The 18,160-nt window shown below is 43.0% G+C and overlaps 2 protein-coding genes and 2 non-coding genes across 5 annotated transcripts; 2 read left to right on the top strand and 2 right to left on the bottom strand.

Moving 5' to 3' along the window:
* Window positions 1–2,006: 2,006 nt before the first annotated feature.
* On the bottom strand, window positions 2,007–2,113 carry LOC138381006 (U6 spliceosomal RNA). The gene has a single exon (XR_011232963.1). It is a non-coding gene; the product is annotated as a U6 spliceosomal RNA (small nuclear RNA).
* Window positions 2,114–2,314: 201 nt separating this feature from the next.
* Window positions 2,315–4,389, bottom strand: ISCA2 (iron-sulfur cluster assembly 2). 2 transcript variants are annotated; one of them, XM_069465116.1, is made up of 4 exons: window positions 4,308–4,389; window positions 4,003–4,105; window positions 3,783–3,898; window positions 2,315–3,338 (listed from the first exon to the last, which is right to left on the bottom strand). In XM_069465116.1, exons 1-4 carry the CDS (start codon window positions 4,376–4,378, stop codon window positions 3,164–3,166), a joined length of 465 nt encoding a protein of 154 aa, XP_069321217.1. In that variant the 5' UTR covers window positions 4,379–4,389; the 3' UTR covers window positions 2,315–3,163. The 2 variants fall into 2 exon arrangements, with proteins under 2 accessions (XP_069321217.1, XP_069321218.1); XM_069465117.1 differs by having other exon boundaries at window positions 3,222–3,338; window positions 3,769–3,898.
* Window positions 2,504–2,635, top strand: LOC138381204 (small nucleolar RNA SNORA17). The gene has a single exon (XR_011233115.1). It is a non-coding gene; the product is annotated as a small nucleolar RNA SNORA17 (small nucleolar RNA).
* Window positions 4,390–4,734: 345 nt separating the features above from the next.
* NPC2 (NPC intracellular cholesterol transporter 2) lies at window positions 4,735–16,662 on the top strand. Its single transcript, XM_069465115.1, has 4 exons — window positions 4,735–4,944; window positions 10,609–10,716; window positions 12,402–12,574; window positions 14,319–16,662. Exons 1-4 carry the CDS (start codon window positions 4,863–4,865, stop codon window positions 14,403–14,405), a joined length of 450 nt encoding a protein of 149 aa, XP_069321216.1. The 5' UTR covers window positions 4,735–4,862; the 3' UTR covers window positions 14,406–16,662.
* The last annotated feature ends 1,498 nt before the right edge of the window (window positions 16,663–18,160 follow it).

Here is an 18,160-nt window from a genome sequence, read left to right as displayed (position 1 = left end):
CTTCTGAACTGGTTTTCTCCGAATCCCTTGTAATCAGTCAATATTCCCAGACAAAGAAACTAAGGGTGGGCGGGACACATATAGCTCATACACCACTAGTCACTACCATCGCATGACTGAAGTGAGATACCACAGTAAGATCTGGACATGGACTAACAGGCCCCCTCTTTGAACCAACATAAAGCTGATGCACAGCATAAAGCAGATTCGGGGATCACTTGCCTTTGGTTCTTGTGTGATGCCCTGGGCAGTGGCATGAATAAAAAGCTAAACGCCAAGTCTGTAACAAATAAGACTTTGACAACCTTCCCTTGAAAGTAATGGGAAGGTAAAAGATCTTCTAGTTGATACAGGAAGAGTATGGTTTTCCTAAATAAATGTACACAGTGAGCAAAAATTGTGAAAATGACGACTGGCTTTTATGGGCCACCAGGAAGAAGGTATCTGGTCAGAAAAGGCCTGCAGATTTTAAACCCACTTTACAATGCATTCTGTGTATTCCAAGCAAACTGCTGTGTTCTCTTGGTGCCATTATTCCCCCATGCCTTGTGTTCTTAAATCATCTCCCTCCAATGGAGACTTCTTGTTACCACTTCTGGTTTCACCATGAAGCTTTCTTGTGTGAAATGAAGTGATTTTCCCCAAATCCACCTTTTTTGAAACACAAAATTCCAATTCTCCCATTAACAGTAAGCGTACATACAGGCTTCTGCATGCTAAGGGACCCTGTTTCTGCCTAGTTCATCACTGCAATTTAATGATTTATTTATTTAACAACTAAAGCTATTCTGCTTGTGCTCAGCAGGAGTTTTAAAACCACCAAATCAATAAATAAGCCACAAAAGTATTCTGGAAGAATAGATTCTAACATTTAAAATGTAGCAAAATCTCTTTTTAAGGAGCATGAAAGGATTTAAGTAGCCTGAACTGAAAATCTCAATAGGCCCAGATATTGGCAGCAACTTTGGGTCTTCGAAATGTGTGTACACACATGCTTCCATGGTGTGCTTTCTGCCTCCTTCCATGGAAGCTAAGAAATCTGCTCAGGTTTCTGAATGTCCCCTTCTCTCTTCTAATCACATAGTAGGTTTGTTTTCTCTAAGTCCTAGGTTTTCCTACATTGAAAATGTAAGTAAGCTTCTCCCTCAGATACTTTGTGTTTCTAAACTATTTCCATTTTTTAATGGTAAATTCTCTTACTAAATGACCTTAATTCCAAACCAGTCCAGAAATGCAAATGTTTACTGTAACAAATTTGTAGGCTTCCAAGCAAAAGATAGATTTAACTGATAACTCGTATAGAATCAACTTGACTGTGGTTTCTCCAACATTAGTATTAAATCATTTGTGGCTGGGCATAATGGCTCATGCCTGTAATCCTAGTACTTAGGAAGGCTGAGGTGGGAGGATCACTTGAGGCCAAGAGTTAGAGACCAGCCTGAGCAAGAAGACCCGTCTCTACAAAAAATAGAAAAATTAGCCAGGCGTGGTGGTGTGCACCTGTAGTCTAGTCCCAGCTACTCAGGAGGCTGAGGCAGGAGAATCGCTTGAGCTCAGGAGTTTGAGGTTGCTGTGAACTATGATAACACCACTGCACTCTAGCCTGGGCAACAGAATGAGACCTTGTCTCAAAACAAAAACAAAACAAAAAGACAAAAACAAAAAATAAATCATTTGTTGTGGTGATGGTGGTAGATTTTTTTTCTTCTTTATCTGTCCATACATTACTGGGATCCCAGTATATCAAGCTCTGTAGCCTATTTAAGTGCCATACCTAAACAAGTACTTTAATTCATTGGAACTTGTGGTGGTTTAAAAAGCTTTTGATGACCCTAAAGTAGGGTTGCCAGGTTTAGCAAATAAAAATACAGGATGCCCAGTTAAATTTGAACTTCAGATAAACAATAAGTGTTTTAGTATAGCTATGTCCCAAATATTACATGAGACATACTATACTAAAAAGTATTTGTTGTTTACCTGAAATTTATTTATTTTTTTATTTTTTTAATTTTTTTATTTTATTTATTTATTTGTGTGTCATCCTTGTGCAGGGGCCATGCTAATCTTCTCTGTATCGTTCCAATTTTAGTATATGTGCTGCTGAAGCGAGCACTGTTTACCTGAAATTTAAATTTAACTAAGTATTCTGCATTACATTTAGTAACCCAATCTTAGAAAAGTTCCCAAGTATCTATTATCTATACCAACAAAGGGACTGCTTCCTGCTACGCATGAAACCAGACACATTTTATACCACAAGGTAGGTGAAGCAACATATCCTAAAAAGATTCAGTCACTGAATTGTCACAGAATCTTGAAATGTTTTTATGAGTATGGAGTAGTTAGGCTATTTTTCAGATAATTCATATATCAATGAGAGTTTGGTCTAAGATTTCTGGGTAATGGGCTCTTGGTTTCATTGCAGATCCATGAGTATGAGAATAAAATGTATCTGCCCTGTCAAATGGGAAGTGGAGAATGGGCTGCATGGGAGATAAAGAAAACTTCCCCTAGAAGCCTTGCAGATGCTGCTGTTGTGTCACATTTGTGTCATTAGGTGGCAGAGAGAAGAGAGGCTATGTCTATATTCAGTGTTCTGACCCATGAACGTTTGAATAATTAATAGTGTGACATAGGAGAAAAAAATAAATAAATAAAGATAAGTCAAGTGGCACATTCAGGCAGGGTGAAATGCAAGAGAGAACATTTCATTTGTTTTTCTCACTCTCTAGTAACTGGTGTTCAAGCAACCCAATCTGTAACCCTGATCCAAAACACAGTAAGGACTTTCTTTAAAATGAAGCTTTTATACACAACTATACACATGTGTATAAGCAGCTCTGAAGGCCGTAGAAGTAACTCCAAATTTTGGAGCCTTGGAGGCTCTATAAATTATACTAAGTTTCAACCAGTGATTAAATCTGAGGTAACAGCATCTGGAGGCTTGGCCTTAGCATTGGCAGTCAGAGGGAGGGATGGACAATTAAGCCAAGAGTAAAGCTTCACGTCTGAAAATAATAGTGGCAAAACGAAATACTCCTGGACTGAGGGAAATAAAATTGAGAGAGGGACATGATTAGAAGGAAACCTCTAGAATTGTGCTAATCCCAGTTTCCTCAAATTGGTACAACTGGTGGCAATCTCAGAGTCACTTATGGTCACATCAAAGTTTAACAGAGAAGGATGACCCACAGGAGCAGCCTTGCTGTGCTTGAGGATTGTTCAACACTTGAAATGAGCTTCGGATCAGTTCTTGGCTGAAGTCCACCTGAGCTCCTTTCACGAAGGCCAAGCTATCAGAGTCAACCACCACTCTTGCCCCACCCTGTTCAAATACCCTGAAAACACAAGAAGAAGGCATTAATGAATATCACAAACACCAAAAAACCCGACACACTCTGAGCCCAGAGGTGTACATCCTCTGTTTTCTGAAGTACAAAGCGACCATTCCTTATCACCTCTAACAGGTGCTGATTTTCTTTGGGGCAAAAAGATTCAGTGGAATGAATACTGGGGAATGTTTAGGGACTTAGGCCTGGAATCTAGTCCAGTGTGACTCTCTATCTACTACCCTATAGACTTATACAGGCCAATTTTCCTCTTATAACTTAATTATTTTGAATCAAGATAACAAATCTTTACTGCATCCTCACTGTGTGAGAAGAGCGATGTTAATCATCCTTAGCAAAACCCTTTAGAACTTAGAACAAAAGTGCACCAGAAACTGGAGACACTTTTATCGCTACCGTACATCTTCTGAGGACCCACCCCTTCCTCCTTGCCTGTCGTCGGGGTTGATAACTGTATCCAGTGAAAATCTGTATTGGAATCCGGAGCATCCACCTCCTTCCACCTGCAGCCTGAGGAATTCTGACCCTTCGGTGATTTCCAGAAGCCTCTGAAATGCAGGAAGGGGGATCAAGATTGCCGGGTAATGGGAGTTAAAAGGGTGGACGAAGGGGAGGTCGCCTGGGTACCGCCGCCTTGCCTCCTGCCTCCTACCTGGACGCAGCTGTCCGTGAGGCGGATCTGCCCTTCGCCTGCCTCGGGGCTGGAGGATGACGCTTCCCGACTCGCCTTATTTCCCAGGGAGGACGCGAGAAGCCTGCCACGCAAGGGAGAAACGTGAGTCCAGGAGCAGAGGGGGACCTGGCGATGCTCACCTGGACAGCCTCACGCCAAACCAGGAGACCCCCATCTGGACCGCCTCACACCAAACCCTCACCTCCCCGCGGGCCTTAGTTTCCCCGTTGTCCTGGAGGCGCAGAACCTAACACCACTCCCAGGTGCCCTTCTAGCCTTGGTACCTGCCCCTCGGCCAGGGGGTGATCGCTCTCAGGGCCGCAGCCTTTAGGGACAACCCCCAGGCGGCCGCCATCTTCCTCCACAAGCTCCTCCCCTCGCGTCGCCCTTATCCCACTCCACCGCCTGGGCCTCGGGAAGCGGGAGAACGGGGCGGAGGGCTGAATCCGCGGAGGCCCCGCCCCCGAGCATGCCTATTGGGTAATGGGGAGGGGGAAGGGGCTTGATTGGCTAGACATACTCCCGCTTGCGGAAGTGGGGACACACCAATAAGGCCGGGGCAGAGCGCTAAGGGGTGGAGCGGGGCGGGGCCGGAGATGGGTCATCCCCAGGCGGGGGCCTCTGAGCTGATAAGATTGGCGGAGATAGTGGGCTTCTGAGCCGGACCGAGCTGGAGCTGGCTCCCCGGAGCCCGGGACGGGGCGTGGGCGGGCCTCGGCCGTGGTTGCTGGTGACAGGTCGCCTGACTGGGCTCCTCCCCGGGCCCGCCCCCATAGGTTTATCTTGTGACCGCGGGCGCCGCGTCTTGTCTGTTCGAGCTTGGAACCTGGTTATCCGCGATGCGTTTCCTGGACGCTGCATTTCTGCTCCTGGCGCTCAGCACCACCGCCCAGGCCGAGCCCGTGCAGTTCAAGGACTGCGGTGAGCCCCGGGCCCGCCCGAGGTTCCCGCACCCTCTGCGGAACCCCGGGCCGGAGCCGCGCTGAGACCCCCCGGGCTGGGTTGGGCGGGTCTCTCGGGTGATCGAGGTCAGCCTAGGACTCCGAGTGGAGTGGGCTGGGTTGGGGGAGAAGGTACCTGCCTCGATGACACCCCACCGCACACAACTTTGTCTCTTTCCTTGGAATTCGTGTTCTGGAGACCCTGACACTCCTGGAGGTGGGGCCTTTTGCCGAAGTTTCCTAAAGTTTGTGGGGCAGACAACGGAAGGTCCGTCCCTGTAGAGCGCCAAGGTTGAGGGAAGGGGTGCAGAACTTCTCTTTATGTCTTGTATCTTCGGTTCTCCTCCACCAGCCTTTGCTTTCCAATTTCCTTTTTGCTGACAAGTCAAAAGTCAGTTTCCCTTTTCATAATTTATTCTGTTAAAAATAGGGCTTGCTTTGGGCTGTGGAATCTTGTGATTCTTAATCAGTTTTTCCTCCTACAAAGCTTGTGACACATAATTCTCTCTCGCCGCTCGGGTTGGAATCTTTGTTGGAAAATACAACAGCGGGTAGAAGTTCTGAGTGCCTTCCTTCAGTCAAGTCTATAGAATTAATGTTGGAGCAGAACTCCAACAATTCTAGAAGGTGGAGGTGGAGAGAAAGGTGCAATGATCAATGAAAGAGGCTTGAAACTGATTTTGTAAAGTCTGTGAGTAGAAAGGAAGCATGGAGATTGTATGGTCAAATATTGAATTCCAGAGATGTCAGGTCGCCTACCTGAAGTCACACAGCAGAATGGGGAACCAGAGTAAGTTTGCTCCTTTCTAAAGAGTGCCCAGGTAATAGTAACTGCTCAACAAATATTAGTTGAAAAAGTAAATGAGGGACTGTGTACTGTTTCCACCTAGTCATCAAAATTCATGTTGAGGCCAAAGCAAAGTTGAAGATTAGGAGACAAGATTGATTAAGGAATAGACTGCTGGCCTATTAACATTTAACAAATGCAGTCCCATTGAATTAGGAGACTGGCACTTGGAAGATGCTATTATTGCTTCAAATTACTACCTTTCCTTCTATTAAACTTGTGGCCAACATTTGGATAAAGACACTGTATTCATTTGATGAACTCATTCAGTCCTCACAGTCTGTTTTGCAGATGAGGAGACTGAGGCACACATAGTAACTTGCCCAAGATCTCCCCGCTAGTAAGTGGTGGGAAACTGGTGGGTCTTCATGAGCCACTTTGGGTTTCAATGATAACATTTAAAAAAAAAAAGAAGAAAGGAAATAAATCCAGAATTATTCTACTCATTTGAAAAAAGCAGGGATACACTTACGGGAAGACTTTAAAGGGAAGGAAGGTTTCAGTTACAGATTTTCAATTTACTTTTGAATTGGGAAATAGAAAGTAAAAACTTTAAGCGCCCACATCAAAAGATTTTGTGTTCCACTCTACACCCACCTTCCCTGGGGTGGGATTTCCTCAAGTGAGAAATGGGGCCAGGCAAATTAGTTTTGTAATGTTTGCGGATTACAGCTGAGGAGCTAGTTCTATTGACATTGGAAGTCCAAGAACCTCTTGTCAGTGCAATGCTGGATGAAAGAGCTACAAGTACTACCCGTTACTTACTTCCTACTAGACTATGTGACTCAGCCTTGAAAGAAGCAGGTAAAAGCTGGACATGGAAAGCCTTAACATAAGCACTGATTTTCAATATATTGTTGATAGAAGCTCAGAATATTTTTTTTTACTGTCCACAGAAGATGGGATGAAGTAGAAAAGAGTGCTTCTCACACTGTTTTGGGTGCTTAGAGTGTGTACAGTTTGAGAACTTTGCTATGACAGAGAAGCAAGGGAGATAAAGGACTGCAAAGTATTATTGATAGACCTCGCTGGAGTAGTGTTGGTCAATGTGATGACAGAGGTCGTTTAAAGAGAGACCGTCTCACCCAAGGGTAGGCACAGGCAGAGAAAGCAGAGTGCTTCTACTTGGGCTTCCCAGTGCATATCATACTTTCATTTATTTATTTATTTATTTGTTTGTATTTATTTATTTTTCAGAGACAGAGTCTTGCTCTGTCACCCAGGCTGGAGTGCAGTGGCACAATCATAGCTCACAGCAACCCCAAATTCCTGGGCTCAAGTGATCCTCCTGCCTCAGCCTCCCCAGTAGCTGGGACTACAAGTGCACAACGCCACCACCACCTGGCTAATTTCTTTTTTTTTTTTTTTTTTTTGTAGAGATAGGGTCTCACTGTGTTTCCAGGCTGGTCTTGAACTCCTGGGCTCAAGAAATCCTCCCACCTTGGTCTCCCCAAGTGCTGGGATTACAGGTGTGAGCCACCATGCCTGATGTGTACCATACTTTTATAGTACTGACCTGATCTGGGGGCCACATAGCAGATAATGTACTCTCACCCTGCATTTTGCCTTCTGTCTTCATGCATTCTACTTTTGAGACAGAAAGAGTCCATTTTATTGGCTGGAAACATAATTTCTATCCACAAAGTATATCTGAGGTGAGAGGCCCAGCCTTTGCATTAAAAGGGAACTTGCTAACCTACCCAGGAGCAGCTAGCTGCTGTTCTAGATTAAATTCATGGACTAAATCTGGATAAGACAATAATGGTAAACACTTATGTGTCACTACTATGTTCTAAACACTTATCTAAGCTATGTGTATGTTAGTCACCTACCCTATGATTACCCCCAGAGAGGTTAAGTTAGCCTTCCTTGAGCGTACACAGTAAGTAGCAGAGCTAGTGGAGAATTCAAACCCCAACGTCAGGCTCCAGAGTCTGCCTCTCAGCCTTGATGGCTGAAGGGCAGAACTTAACTTACCACGTTATGGGCATAGTTACCAGACAGTCCACTTGCATTGTCTCCCATTCAGCTGTCCAGATTCAGGACAGCTGAATGAGGAAATGCGATTTTTAAAGACTTTGTATTTAAACAACCTTTTTTGCTCAAGCATTTATTGTGTACGAATAGCATTTCTTGGTTAGACTGAGATTGAAAAAGAAGGAAAATATAAGGACACACTCTGCCTCAGAGATGCTTATTTTAGAGAACGCAGGTTTCCAAAGTGGAGCATACATCTGTGTATTGTGGATATGTGCTTACAGCTATTCTCATTGGTAGGGCTGTACAGTCAAAGTTTGGAGACCACCGAGTGGGGAGACACTAGAGCGAGATTGAAAGATGGTGGGGGAGAGGTGGAAACAGTTTGAGAGCGGCCAGTCTCAAGATTCCAAGTGGAAACAGTAGCACTTGAGTCAATCACGTGTGGCACCCATGTGCTGTAGACTTGAGTCATTGCTTGTGGCACCCGTGTGCTGCTTTAAAATCCTGTGTTGGGATGGGAGGTGGCGTGGGGGGTATGCCTTTCCCTGCTTTAGCCCATCCGGGATATAGAGCAGGGGAGCTGGCTCTAGATACTTCATAATTGGCTCAGCTCCTCTTTACCTATCAAATATGAACAGTTTTTAGCTCCTTTTAGAGAGAGTGTTAGTTCAGAGATTTATGGAGAATGTCTAGTGTTATTCCTCAGTGCTTTGTTCTCTGTCAGAGAACAAAGAACTCCTGAGCTACACCTAGTTTGTGAGTCATAAATCAGTTTTCAAACTGCTTAGAAACAACACGGGCAAGTGAGACGAATCCCATTTCTGACTATTCCTAGTACTTTCCTACATCTGACCGTCATTTTTTAAACATATACAGTATTTGCAAATGTATTATTCCCAGGAGCTATAGCCAAATAAGTATTTCAGAGGAAAAGAAACCTAGACTTAGGTAGCAGTATTCTTGTTTAACCCCACCGTACTTCTGCCATCTTGGCTGTGTGAAATGGCCCTGTTGGGAGTTAAGTTTCATTTGGGCCCTAAGCTTTTATTGGAACTATAAAGATCTCGACCTCTGTCCTCTTCTTTATCCCCTTGAATCTTGGAAAAATCTTGCCTAGTGACTTAGACAAGATTTGAGATACTGCCAGTTATCTTTTGAGCCAAAATATTTCATGACTCATAAGTGGGTAAGTGGACCTTTTAGATTTTTCCCTCAAAGAACATGACTAAATAACTGAAGAAAACTCAGAGGTGCAGTGGAGATGGTGTAGTTCCCAGTTCAGAAGTGGAAGGTAGTTCCTCTCTCAAGGGTCATTCCCAGTTCAGAGATGGTGGGTAGTTCCTCTGTTTAAGTCATTCCTCTGTTAAGGATTAAGCTGGTAGTTCCTCTTAAATTCTATACTCTGCTTACTCGGAAATGAGTGGGCTTCTGAAATCAGCCTAATTTAAAAAGCCAAGACTGGATATTCTGACACTTTTCATTGTTCTACCCATACCTTTAAGAATACTGTTTATTTCTCTAAGAAGCCAGTTTGGGGCAAAATAATGAAGAGATCCCAAGAAGACCAAATACTGGGCAAAGGACTTACCAGGAGTTTGTGGAAAGGGTATAAAATCTGGGTAGAAGATACTTCATCACTGAAAATCACAAAGGATACAGGGGCTGAACATCTCGGATAGAAAGAGAAGAGTAGTGAGGAGCAGAGAGGTGAGGTTGAATCAAGGGACCTGAAAAGGCTTTTTTGGTTGAGTTTGATTCTGAATCTTCATCCAAAGTCTTCAGATAGTTCCCAGTCAGGAATTTCCTTGGGGTTTCCTTCCCTTTATCACTATGGCTATGTGTTTAAAGCTTCCTTCAGGTTCCAGGGATAAGGACTTCTAAGTCAGACTGACCTGCTGAGTCCTGGATCTGCCCCTTGCAGGGGATGAGACCTTGGACAAGTCACAGTAACTTTTCTGCTCTTCTGTTTTCTAACCCCTAAAACAAGTGTAATAAAACCCATCGTTGTGAGATGTTTTCTTCAGATGCCTTGGCTTTCCCGCATCCTTGCTGCCCAAGGTACAATCTCCTTAGGGTCTAAAAATAAATAACTCAGGAGCTAAAACCGCCTGGATCCAGGAACTCTGAAGAGGTTCTCTCTGTTCCAAGATCTGCAGACTTTCCAACAAATAATACCAGACTCCCTACGTGAGCATTTGCACTGGTAGTACTTTGGGTGGAAATATGATGAAACTCATTCTGATCTTCCTTCTTGGAATTTCAGGCCCCAGGTTTGCCTTTGGGCTATTTTTGCATAGAAATACAGTTTTTCCAGTGTTGAACAACTCTCATAAAATTTACATGCTTATTTATGTACTAGAACATGAAGGGAAAAACAGGAATATTTTAATCAAAAGAAAAGTTGAAGCAAACATTTTCAAGGTTTAAGTTTAGATCGTGACCCCTTACCATTAAGAAGGCAAGACAAGAATCTAGGAACATTTGGAATTTCTTTGGTTGTAGTTTAATCCCTCAAATATAATCTTTTGTGGATATGGTCTCGGGATATTATTTAGTTTGATAAATATTAACTTTCTCTTGGTCAAGAAACCAACCAGCTCCCTTTTCATCTCATTTACAGGCTATGATTTTAGCAGTAAGGTGAATCAAGATTCTGACTTTTGATCGGACATTGTCTTAAAGATTCCATCCCAGGAAAGCAGTCAGAGGAGACCAAGCTCACCCTAACTGGGAGAGCAGAGCATCTTCCCACTAGGTGGTGGGCAGCCTACTGGTTTATTTTTCCTCCTATTCTAATTCATTTTTCTTTTTTTGTAGGTTCTGTGGTTGGAGTTATAAAGGAAGTGAATGTGAGCCCATGCTCCACCCAGCCCTGCCAACTGAGCAAAGGACAGTCTTACAGTATCAATGTCACCTTCACCAGCAGTGAGTAAAAGTGACTCTTACCCTGAGATTCATGCTAAAGCATAATATAAATCTCAGGTATTGGAATGAGCATGGGAATGTGTGGGGAGGGGGATTGGCAGTCAGGAATTCTGTGACCGCCCTTCCTATTTGTGCAAAGCCAGGATTCACTATGCCCTTAGACAGCCTTCTCATACTGGTTTCCCATATGCCATTGCCCGGAGTCCATGGCTCCCAGACGCCCTTTAAGCAAACAGGGAGATTTCCATGTGTTCACAGGTTGGAGAAGACAGTTTGGATTTTCTCCGTCCTGCCTTAGGCCATATTGCACAGCAGGCTTTTATGAGAACGTCAGCTCTGTTTAGCCACAGACCACAGAGTATCAGTACAGACCCCAATTCTGTAAACTTTCCAACTCCTCCAAAATGTTATTTTAGACAGTATACCTTTCAGCTATTAAGTCTACATCCTGCCTGAAAATAAAGGTGCAATGAATACTTAACAAGCTCTGTAAGGTTTAGGGAACCTACTGGGGACCCAAGGAACAATCAAGAAATCTGAGCTGGCCGGGTGTGGTGACTCACGCCTGTAATCCTAGCACTCTGGGAGGCTCAGGCAGGAGGATCGCTTGAGCCCAGGAGTTTGAGGTTGCTGTGGGCTAGGCTGACACCACTACACTCTATCCCGGGCAACAGAGTGAGACTCTGTCTCAAAAAAAGCAAAAACAAAAAAAGAAATCTGAGCTTTCTTCTCCAGTAAGATTCAAGAAATATTATGGAAACTTGGTACTTTCTTGCACCACATTTATCACCTTCAGATTCCCAAGAATCTAGACCAATGTGAAATCTGAATTTCTGGATAGTGCATCTGCCTTGAATCCTTTCCTCATTTTCCATCCTATGGAACTAGAGTAGACAGTCTAATAAGAAACCTCAAAGTTCCTGTCATGTCTTTTGTAAAAACTCTAACTATTCGCTTCCTATTTTCTCTCCTGGACCATACCTTGGCCCTCTATTGTTACAAACCAAAAAAAAAAAAAATGCCCTCTAAACAAAAGTCCTTCCCAACCCAGACAGGAAGAAACATGCAGAGCCAATTCTCTGGATCTCCACAATACTGCAATAGCAGCTCGTGATTCTGGTGGCCCCAATTTTATACCTTTATTCCTCCTGCCCTCTTGTGATATGGACGGTAGAAGTTATCAAGATATGTACTTCTTTCTAATCTTACCAAGTTTCTAAAGGGTACCTTTTTATAGACTGTGTATTTAAGACACACAATATATTTTGACAGAAGCTGATGTAAATAGTAAACAGAAAGTTTACTGCCAAAAATCGGTTGCCTTGTTGGATAAGGTATTTATCCAGGTAGCTTTGATTCTCCTGAAAAATGTGAAAGGCAATGAAGAGCAAAGAAAACAACTCCTGTTAATAGTTCTTTTTGCATAATTAAGTAATTTTTCCAGTTTGGAGTGAATGCTTGTACTGTGCTAGGTAAAGCACAGCTACAAAGAGAAATAGGCCCTAGGAATTAAGAGCCACGTGCACGATGATTTGCAGCCATAGCAATGCTGTTGCTTGAGATTATATTTATATCTGAAATTTTGATTTATGGTTTGAAAATAGGCTGGGTTTTGGGGTTTTTTTTGTTTTGTTTTGTTTTGTTTTATTTTTTTCCGCTGTCTGATTCTCTTTTTTTTCTCCTAGATACTATATCTAAAAGTAGCAAAGCCTTTGTGCATGGCATCATAATGGGCGTCCCAGTTCCCTTTCCCATTCCTGAGCCTGATGGTTGTAAGAGTGGAATCAGCTGCCCCATCCAAAAAGACAAGACCTACAGCTACCTGAATAAACTGCCCGTGAAGAGCGAATACCCCTCCGTAAGTGCCACTGTTGGAGACATTGGAGGCCTTGGGACTGGATTAGAAACGTGAGGGCAGAGATGGGTGTGAGTGTTAGGGTTTTTCATTGTGTCCCTTTGTTCTTTCACTGTGGCCTTGTGGTTAGCCTGGGCCTAAAGATGCCATTTTTACATACGATATTTTGCTTAATTCTCCACCCTATGTAGAGGTGAGAGAAATTTGAGCCTCTGATGTCATGCAATATGGACAGAGTCCGCTCCACTAAGAAATATTACAGCCTACATTTAGAGCTGGGTCTTATGACTCCAAAGGCTGTGCAATGTTTAAAGATTTTGGCCAGATACCAAATAGTTTAAGATCCAAGTGTTTCAGCATTGTTATCCGAAAATCCTGGTTTCTCCATTAATCTCACAATAAGGGAGCAGTAGTTTGTTAGCTCCGTGGGGGAGAAGTAGTTCTTTCCACTCTCCTTTCTCCCCTCTGGCCCCCACTTTCACCTCTGGACACCTCACCTCCCTCTTTTTTTGCCAAGCACTTGTGAGGTGGATCCTGCGATGGGCCTGTGTTAAAGATAATGAATCTTGACACGAATGGAAGAAGTAAAGGGACTACTTTTTTCCATAAAGAAAAAAAGAGCTGTATTTCTTGAAAGGAAGTCAAGTAGAACCCAGGTACAATCTGGCCATTTATTTTTCTACAAGTAATTAAAGAACATTCTAAAGGGACTCACATATAGGCAGTCTGTGTTTAAGGGATGTTGGAGAGTTGGAGACCACCAAGGTCAGGGAGAGCTTTATAGATTAATTTGCAGAGTATCCGTATAATCATGGGCATTTCTGAACCTCAGTTATGTGTGCAGAGTGTCTGGTCAGGGCCTGACAGGCAGCAGGTACTTAATGTCTTTTAAGTGAATTACATTTAACTTGAAAAACAGCTCAAACTGCTTAAGCACAAAGTGAAACAGTAGTTAATACATACTTACGTCTTGAAAAACTTACAAAGCAAGTGAGGATCTTGGTGTCATTGTCACTCAAATGGTGTTCCATTGTGAAGAAACATTTGACTACAAAAGAGAGGTAGTAACTAATGTCCACATAAGAAAGGACCCACAAAGTGTCAGGGAGTTATTAAGAATTAGAAGTGACAGCTCATAGTATGCCTGTGACAAGTCAAGGCAGAGATCTCTAATGAGTAGTTTAAGGAAGTTAACTGAAGGTGTATTGCTACAGGGGGTTGTTGTACTTAAAATTACTCATACAGCCATAAACTGCTTTGGACTATCCTTTGTGCATTGACATTTCCATTTCCAGCTAATGAGAAAGTTTCCTCATACCTAAGAATGTAATTTTTTTTCCTCTCTGCTCTTCATTGTTACAGTTGGGAAAAGCTTGGTCAGATTGCCAAATACATGAGAAATTGTTTATTTGTAAAATTATTATTCACGTAAGCCTTCATTTATGTACCATTGATATAAGAGGGAAAAGAATGCTTTAGAAATTATATTTGATAAATTAACTAGGTTAGTATGTGGTACTGCTAACACCAAATCATAGGTAGAACTTGGTTCACTCTTTCAAGTTTAAGGCCACAGGCTGTGCCCACATCCTAAGCAGCCTTCATGGTGGCATGATTTACGAAGAAAAATATGAGGAATTAGGCAGTTTTTTTGTTACAATTTATATCTAGGATACATAGTTAGGCCAATTATGGATGGAAATCAGGTCCTACTTTCATTTTCCCAATTCTTTTTCTCTTTTTCCAGATAAAACTGGTGGTGGAGTGGGAACTTCGAGATGACCAAGACCAGCGTCTCTTCTGCTGGGAAATCCCAATACAGATCCAAGGCTAGAGCTATTTGGTGCCAATATATCTATCCGGGGGTGAGAGGGTATGGGCAGAGGGAAGGAGGAAGTGAGGGAAAAATTCAGACCTGAAACTAAATCAGTGCGTAAGATGAAAGGAATTGCAAGACTGCTGTTTTATGCCTCTCAACTTCTAAAAGCATTTAAGACCCTATTTCCTGAGAGCTCAGAACTGTTGTCTTTGTAATATCCTTTGTGAAAAGGTTGAAGGAAAGAAGAGAGAGTGCAACTGTAGGCATTTAATTGTCTTCATTTTTTTTTTTTTTTTTTTTTTGCTGTTGGAATAAGGAAGGCCCAAGTGGACAGGACCTGAGGGAGGTTGCTTAACGATATCAGATGACTTGCCCTAGGGTTATGGCCCTCCCAGTGGAGGATGGGTTCCACTTCCCTGTGGCTGGGATGGTACCTCTACAAGCTCCTCATCTCTAAGTGCCTCATTGAGTTCAGTGCTTTTAGACAACGAGTCTGCTGACTCTTGACAACACCTCACTCAGCCTCCACTGCTTCAACGGTGACTTGCTCTCCAGTGGTGTCCAGTGTCATTGGAGAGGAGGTGTCCTACAGCAGGAGTTCAGCTCTGGATGGCTGGTCCTCTGCAGTTGTCTCATGTCTCTTTTTCTACCTAAATGCAGCACTGGGTTAGCAGATGTTTGATTTTTTTTTTTTTTTAACAACATTAACTTGTGGTCTCTTTTTGCACCTGGAAATGTATCTTTGAATAAATAAAAACTCACCAGTCTTGTCTTCTGCATTTGAGCTGTGGTCACCTGCTTGTTTCAGAGAGTGTTCCCGTAGAACTATGGAAGGCAGGAACTGGGGTTCCATGGTCCCAGAGTACACTGAAGACATGACTTTTTCAGAAACTGTCTTTTTCTTCCTTTTTTCCCTAGTTAGACCTTATCTATTTTATATTAAAGGACCTTGTTTTCCTTTATTTTGCACAATCATGTACCACCAGTCATGCTGGAAAGCAGGGAATGCAAGCAACCCCTATTTGAGTAGTAACAACCCCTGAAAGGTTGAGGGAACCGTATTGGAGGGGGCATCTAGGGGAGTAGGGGTTACAGGTTGTGATCTTTTGGGAACCCTCTGCCATGTTGAAGAAAGCCTAGAAGCTTATAGATAAAATATGAAGTTGTAGCAAGTAATGGCTAAATTAATTAAATCTTGGAATTTCCTACTCTGAAAGTACAAGTATAATCATGGGCATATATTTTGCCGTCTGTGTACTATATCAGTCAGCTTTTAGGTGGCACAGGGATTACAACCCTATTGACTATTGAGTTGAATTATGTGGACCTTGGAAGATCAACTGTTGTTAGGCTGGGGCAAAAGGAAGGGACTCTTCTTACGTGAGTTTGTACAAAGCACTTATGAGCCAATAATTCATTTAGTCTGGTTCTTTTCATCCCAATGATTTCTCTAGACCCTTGGATCTCTTTGGCCTGTGAGTTTCCCAGGAAAACCACCAGGGGACAGCAATGGATCAGAAATAAAGTTAAACAGCCAAGCTTTACTAGCAAATGCTGGGAGCCTTTTAACCACCGTACTTTTTAGCTAAGATCTTTAGTGTCTCCTATCACAGTGAGTCTAGACAGATAGCCCACCCTGTCTCCCGTGCCAGGCCCTCGGTGTATCCAAATTGTGCGAATGCCAAAGGTGGTTAACTGCTGTGGTCTCTGGCTTCAGATCACCTGTGGTGGGATCCTGACTCCACCGATTAATAGGACTACCAGTGCGATCTTGAAATTACTTCATCTCCCTGTGTGACAGTGTCCTTATCTGTTAGGACAGGAGTAGGGCTGTGAGGATGAATGTGATGAGGCATGTAAAACACTTAGAGTGACCTCTGGCATATAAGCTACACTCCATAAGTGTCAGCTGTTACCCTAGGAGGCATTGTTCTTTGTCTAGAAATAGCAGGAAAATCAAGGTTCAATCTGAGGCGTGATGACGTCTCCTCAGAAAGATGAGGCTATCCTCTGCCCAGGAACTTTCTGAGGCCTCTAGAGAAGCTCAGTTCTCATGTATCTGCTGCCACCTATTCCCAGAAGATTCCTCATGTCACTTAGCTTCTTTAAAGCTAACAGCCACCTGCCCCGTGTACTCCTCTGCCCACACTACCACGCAAAATGAGGACTGCCTGTAGCTGGGAACACTATCTACTTCAGGGAAAATTGATTTTGATACAACTGACTAGTTGGGTGTTAAACTATTCTGGAAATAATTCGTATATTTAACTGCTAAAATAGATTTCTTTTTCTTCTCCCCACTGACGCTTCAAATAAAAAAATATATTTTAAAACTATAAACCTTTTGTCGTTTATGCTGTGCATTCTTTGTGAAAATTTGTTCTTGGGGACAAAAAAAAATCTTTGCTTTATGTATAAAACATGGGTATAAATATAATACCTAAACAGATATATCTGTGATATTAAAATGTATGGAGTGGTTGATTAGGATTAAAATGTCTAAACACGCTCCTAAAAGGAGTGATAATGAAAAAAAGTGGAAGAAACATTGGTTAAGACATGGAGTATAAATAGATTTTTTTGGAAATTAGAAAAAAAAAGAAGAGAAGCCGTTCAGCTCGTATATGCCCTTCCGCCAGCACAGAAGGGGACACACAGCTTGTGACTGTTTACCAGCCATCGTGAGCTGCGTGGGGCCTGCAGCAGCAAGCTAGGTAGGGCTCCCGTGGGGGGATTAGTTTGAAAGGTCGCCTTCTACAGACAGTTCACAGACACCCCCCTCCTGAGTCATTAAAACATTGAGAAGCACTGCATCTTAGGTATATAAAAAAGGTCATGCTCTTTCCAATGACAGGCTCATGCTTTTCTAGTCTACTAAGCAAGCCTTGGAGGCTTAGACCCAACTCTTATTTTACATGAATTCCAGGGCTGGTAAATCTTAGATTCCAGTTGTTAAAAAAATAATAATAATAGCAATGAGAGGCACCCCTGCTTACAGAATAAAGGGAATCCAACACCTAGTATCCCCGCTTTGGCAGAAGGTTAAATGCGAGGCCTGCTATTCAGTCCCATCTTCAGGCTAATAAAAACCAGTAAGCATGGAGTAATTGCAAATCCTGCATGTTCAGTTTTAAAATCTTAGTTGATTTTTTTTTTTAAGGATCTTGATTATGCTTTATGCTTTTGCAAAGGGTGATAAAACAGAATGTTCTCTGAGAACGCCCCTCTAAGACATAGGAAGGGTGGTTTGAAATAGGCGAATTTGACTAAGAGAAGATGATCTGAGATTGGCCATTCACTTCAGAGAATCCGAAAAGCGATGCTCAAATGAATGGGTTGGCATGAGGACAGGGTCGTGGCACATAGCAAGAGCATTGGCACAGAGGAAAGAGTTATGTGTAAAAAAGTTGCTAAGGTGAGAGTCACGTTAAATAAGTGTTCATCCCAAGGGCCCTCTGGGAAGAGACAGAACAGGAATGGAGGGGGTGGGGTGCCTTGTTTAAAGGGCTGGGGTACTCACTGAGTTTGTGTGTGTGTTGGGAATGGGGTGGGGGCAGAGTTGGGTGACCCGAGGTGGAAAGTGGCTCTGGATCTCTGCAAATTTTGTCTAAAAGTCTTTAAAGGAGTTGGGCCGTTCTGGGTGGTTGTGTCTTTATCTCTGAAGAGACTCCCCCAGCCTATCCCTAGATTCTAAGCTGAATCCGATTCACTTACAGCTGTCAGTTGACTAGCAACTAAATGGTCTGGGTGTTGGTTGCTATGGAAACAGC

The sequence above is a fragment of the Eulemur rufifrons genome, chromosome 2 (genome assembly GCF_041146395.1).
Source record: "Eulemur rufifrons isolate Redbay chromosome 2, OSU_ERuf_1, whole genome shotgun sequence".
Lineage (NCBI taxonomy): Eukaryota > Metazoa > Chordata > Mammalia > Primates > Lemuridae > Eulemur > Eulemur rufifrons.
This window is presented reverse-complemented; position numbering and strand designations above follow the sequence as displayed.

Excerpts from the sequence above, each read along its gene's own strand:
- ISCA2 (XM_069465116.1), bottom strand. The coding sequence starts at position 4,378 with ATGGCGGCCGCCTGGGGGTTGTCCCTAAAGGCTGCGGCCCTGAGAGCG. Across the intron at positions 4,106-4,307 it reads ACCCCCTGGCCGAGGGGCAG|GCTTCTCGCGTCCTCCCTGG; the intron begins GTACCAAGGCTA and ends CTTGCGTGGCAG. Across the intron at positions 3,899-4,002 it reads TCACGGACAGCTGCGTCCAG|AGGCTTCTGGAAATCACCGA; the intron begins GTAGGAGGCAGG and ends CCTGCATTTCAG.
- NPC2 (XM_069465115.1), top strand. The coding sequence starts at position 4,863 with ATGCGTTTCCTGGACGCTGCATTTCTGCTCCTGGCGCTCAGCACCACC. Across the intron at positions 4,945-10,608 it reads CGTGCAGTTCAAGGACTGCG|GTTCTGTGGTTGGAGTTATA; the intron begins GTGAGCCCCGGG and ends CTTTTTTTGTAG. Across the intron at positions 10,717-12,401 it reads CAATGTCACCTTCACCAGCA|ATACTATATCTAAAAGTAGC; the intron begins GTGAGTAAAAGT and ends TTTTTCTCCTAG.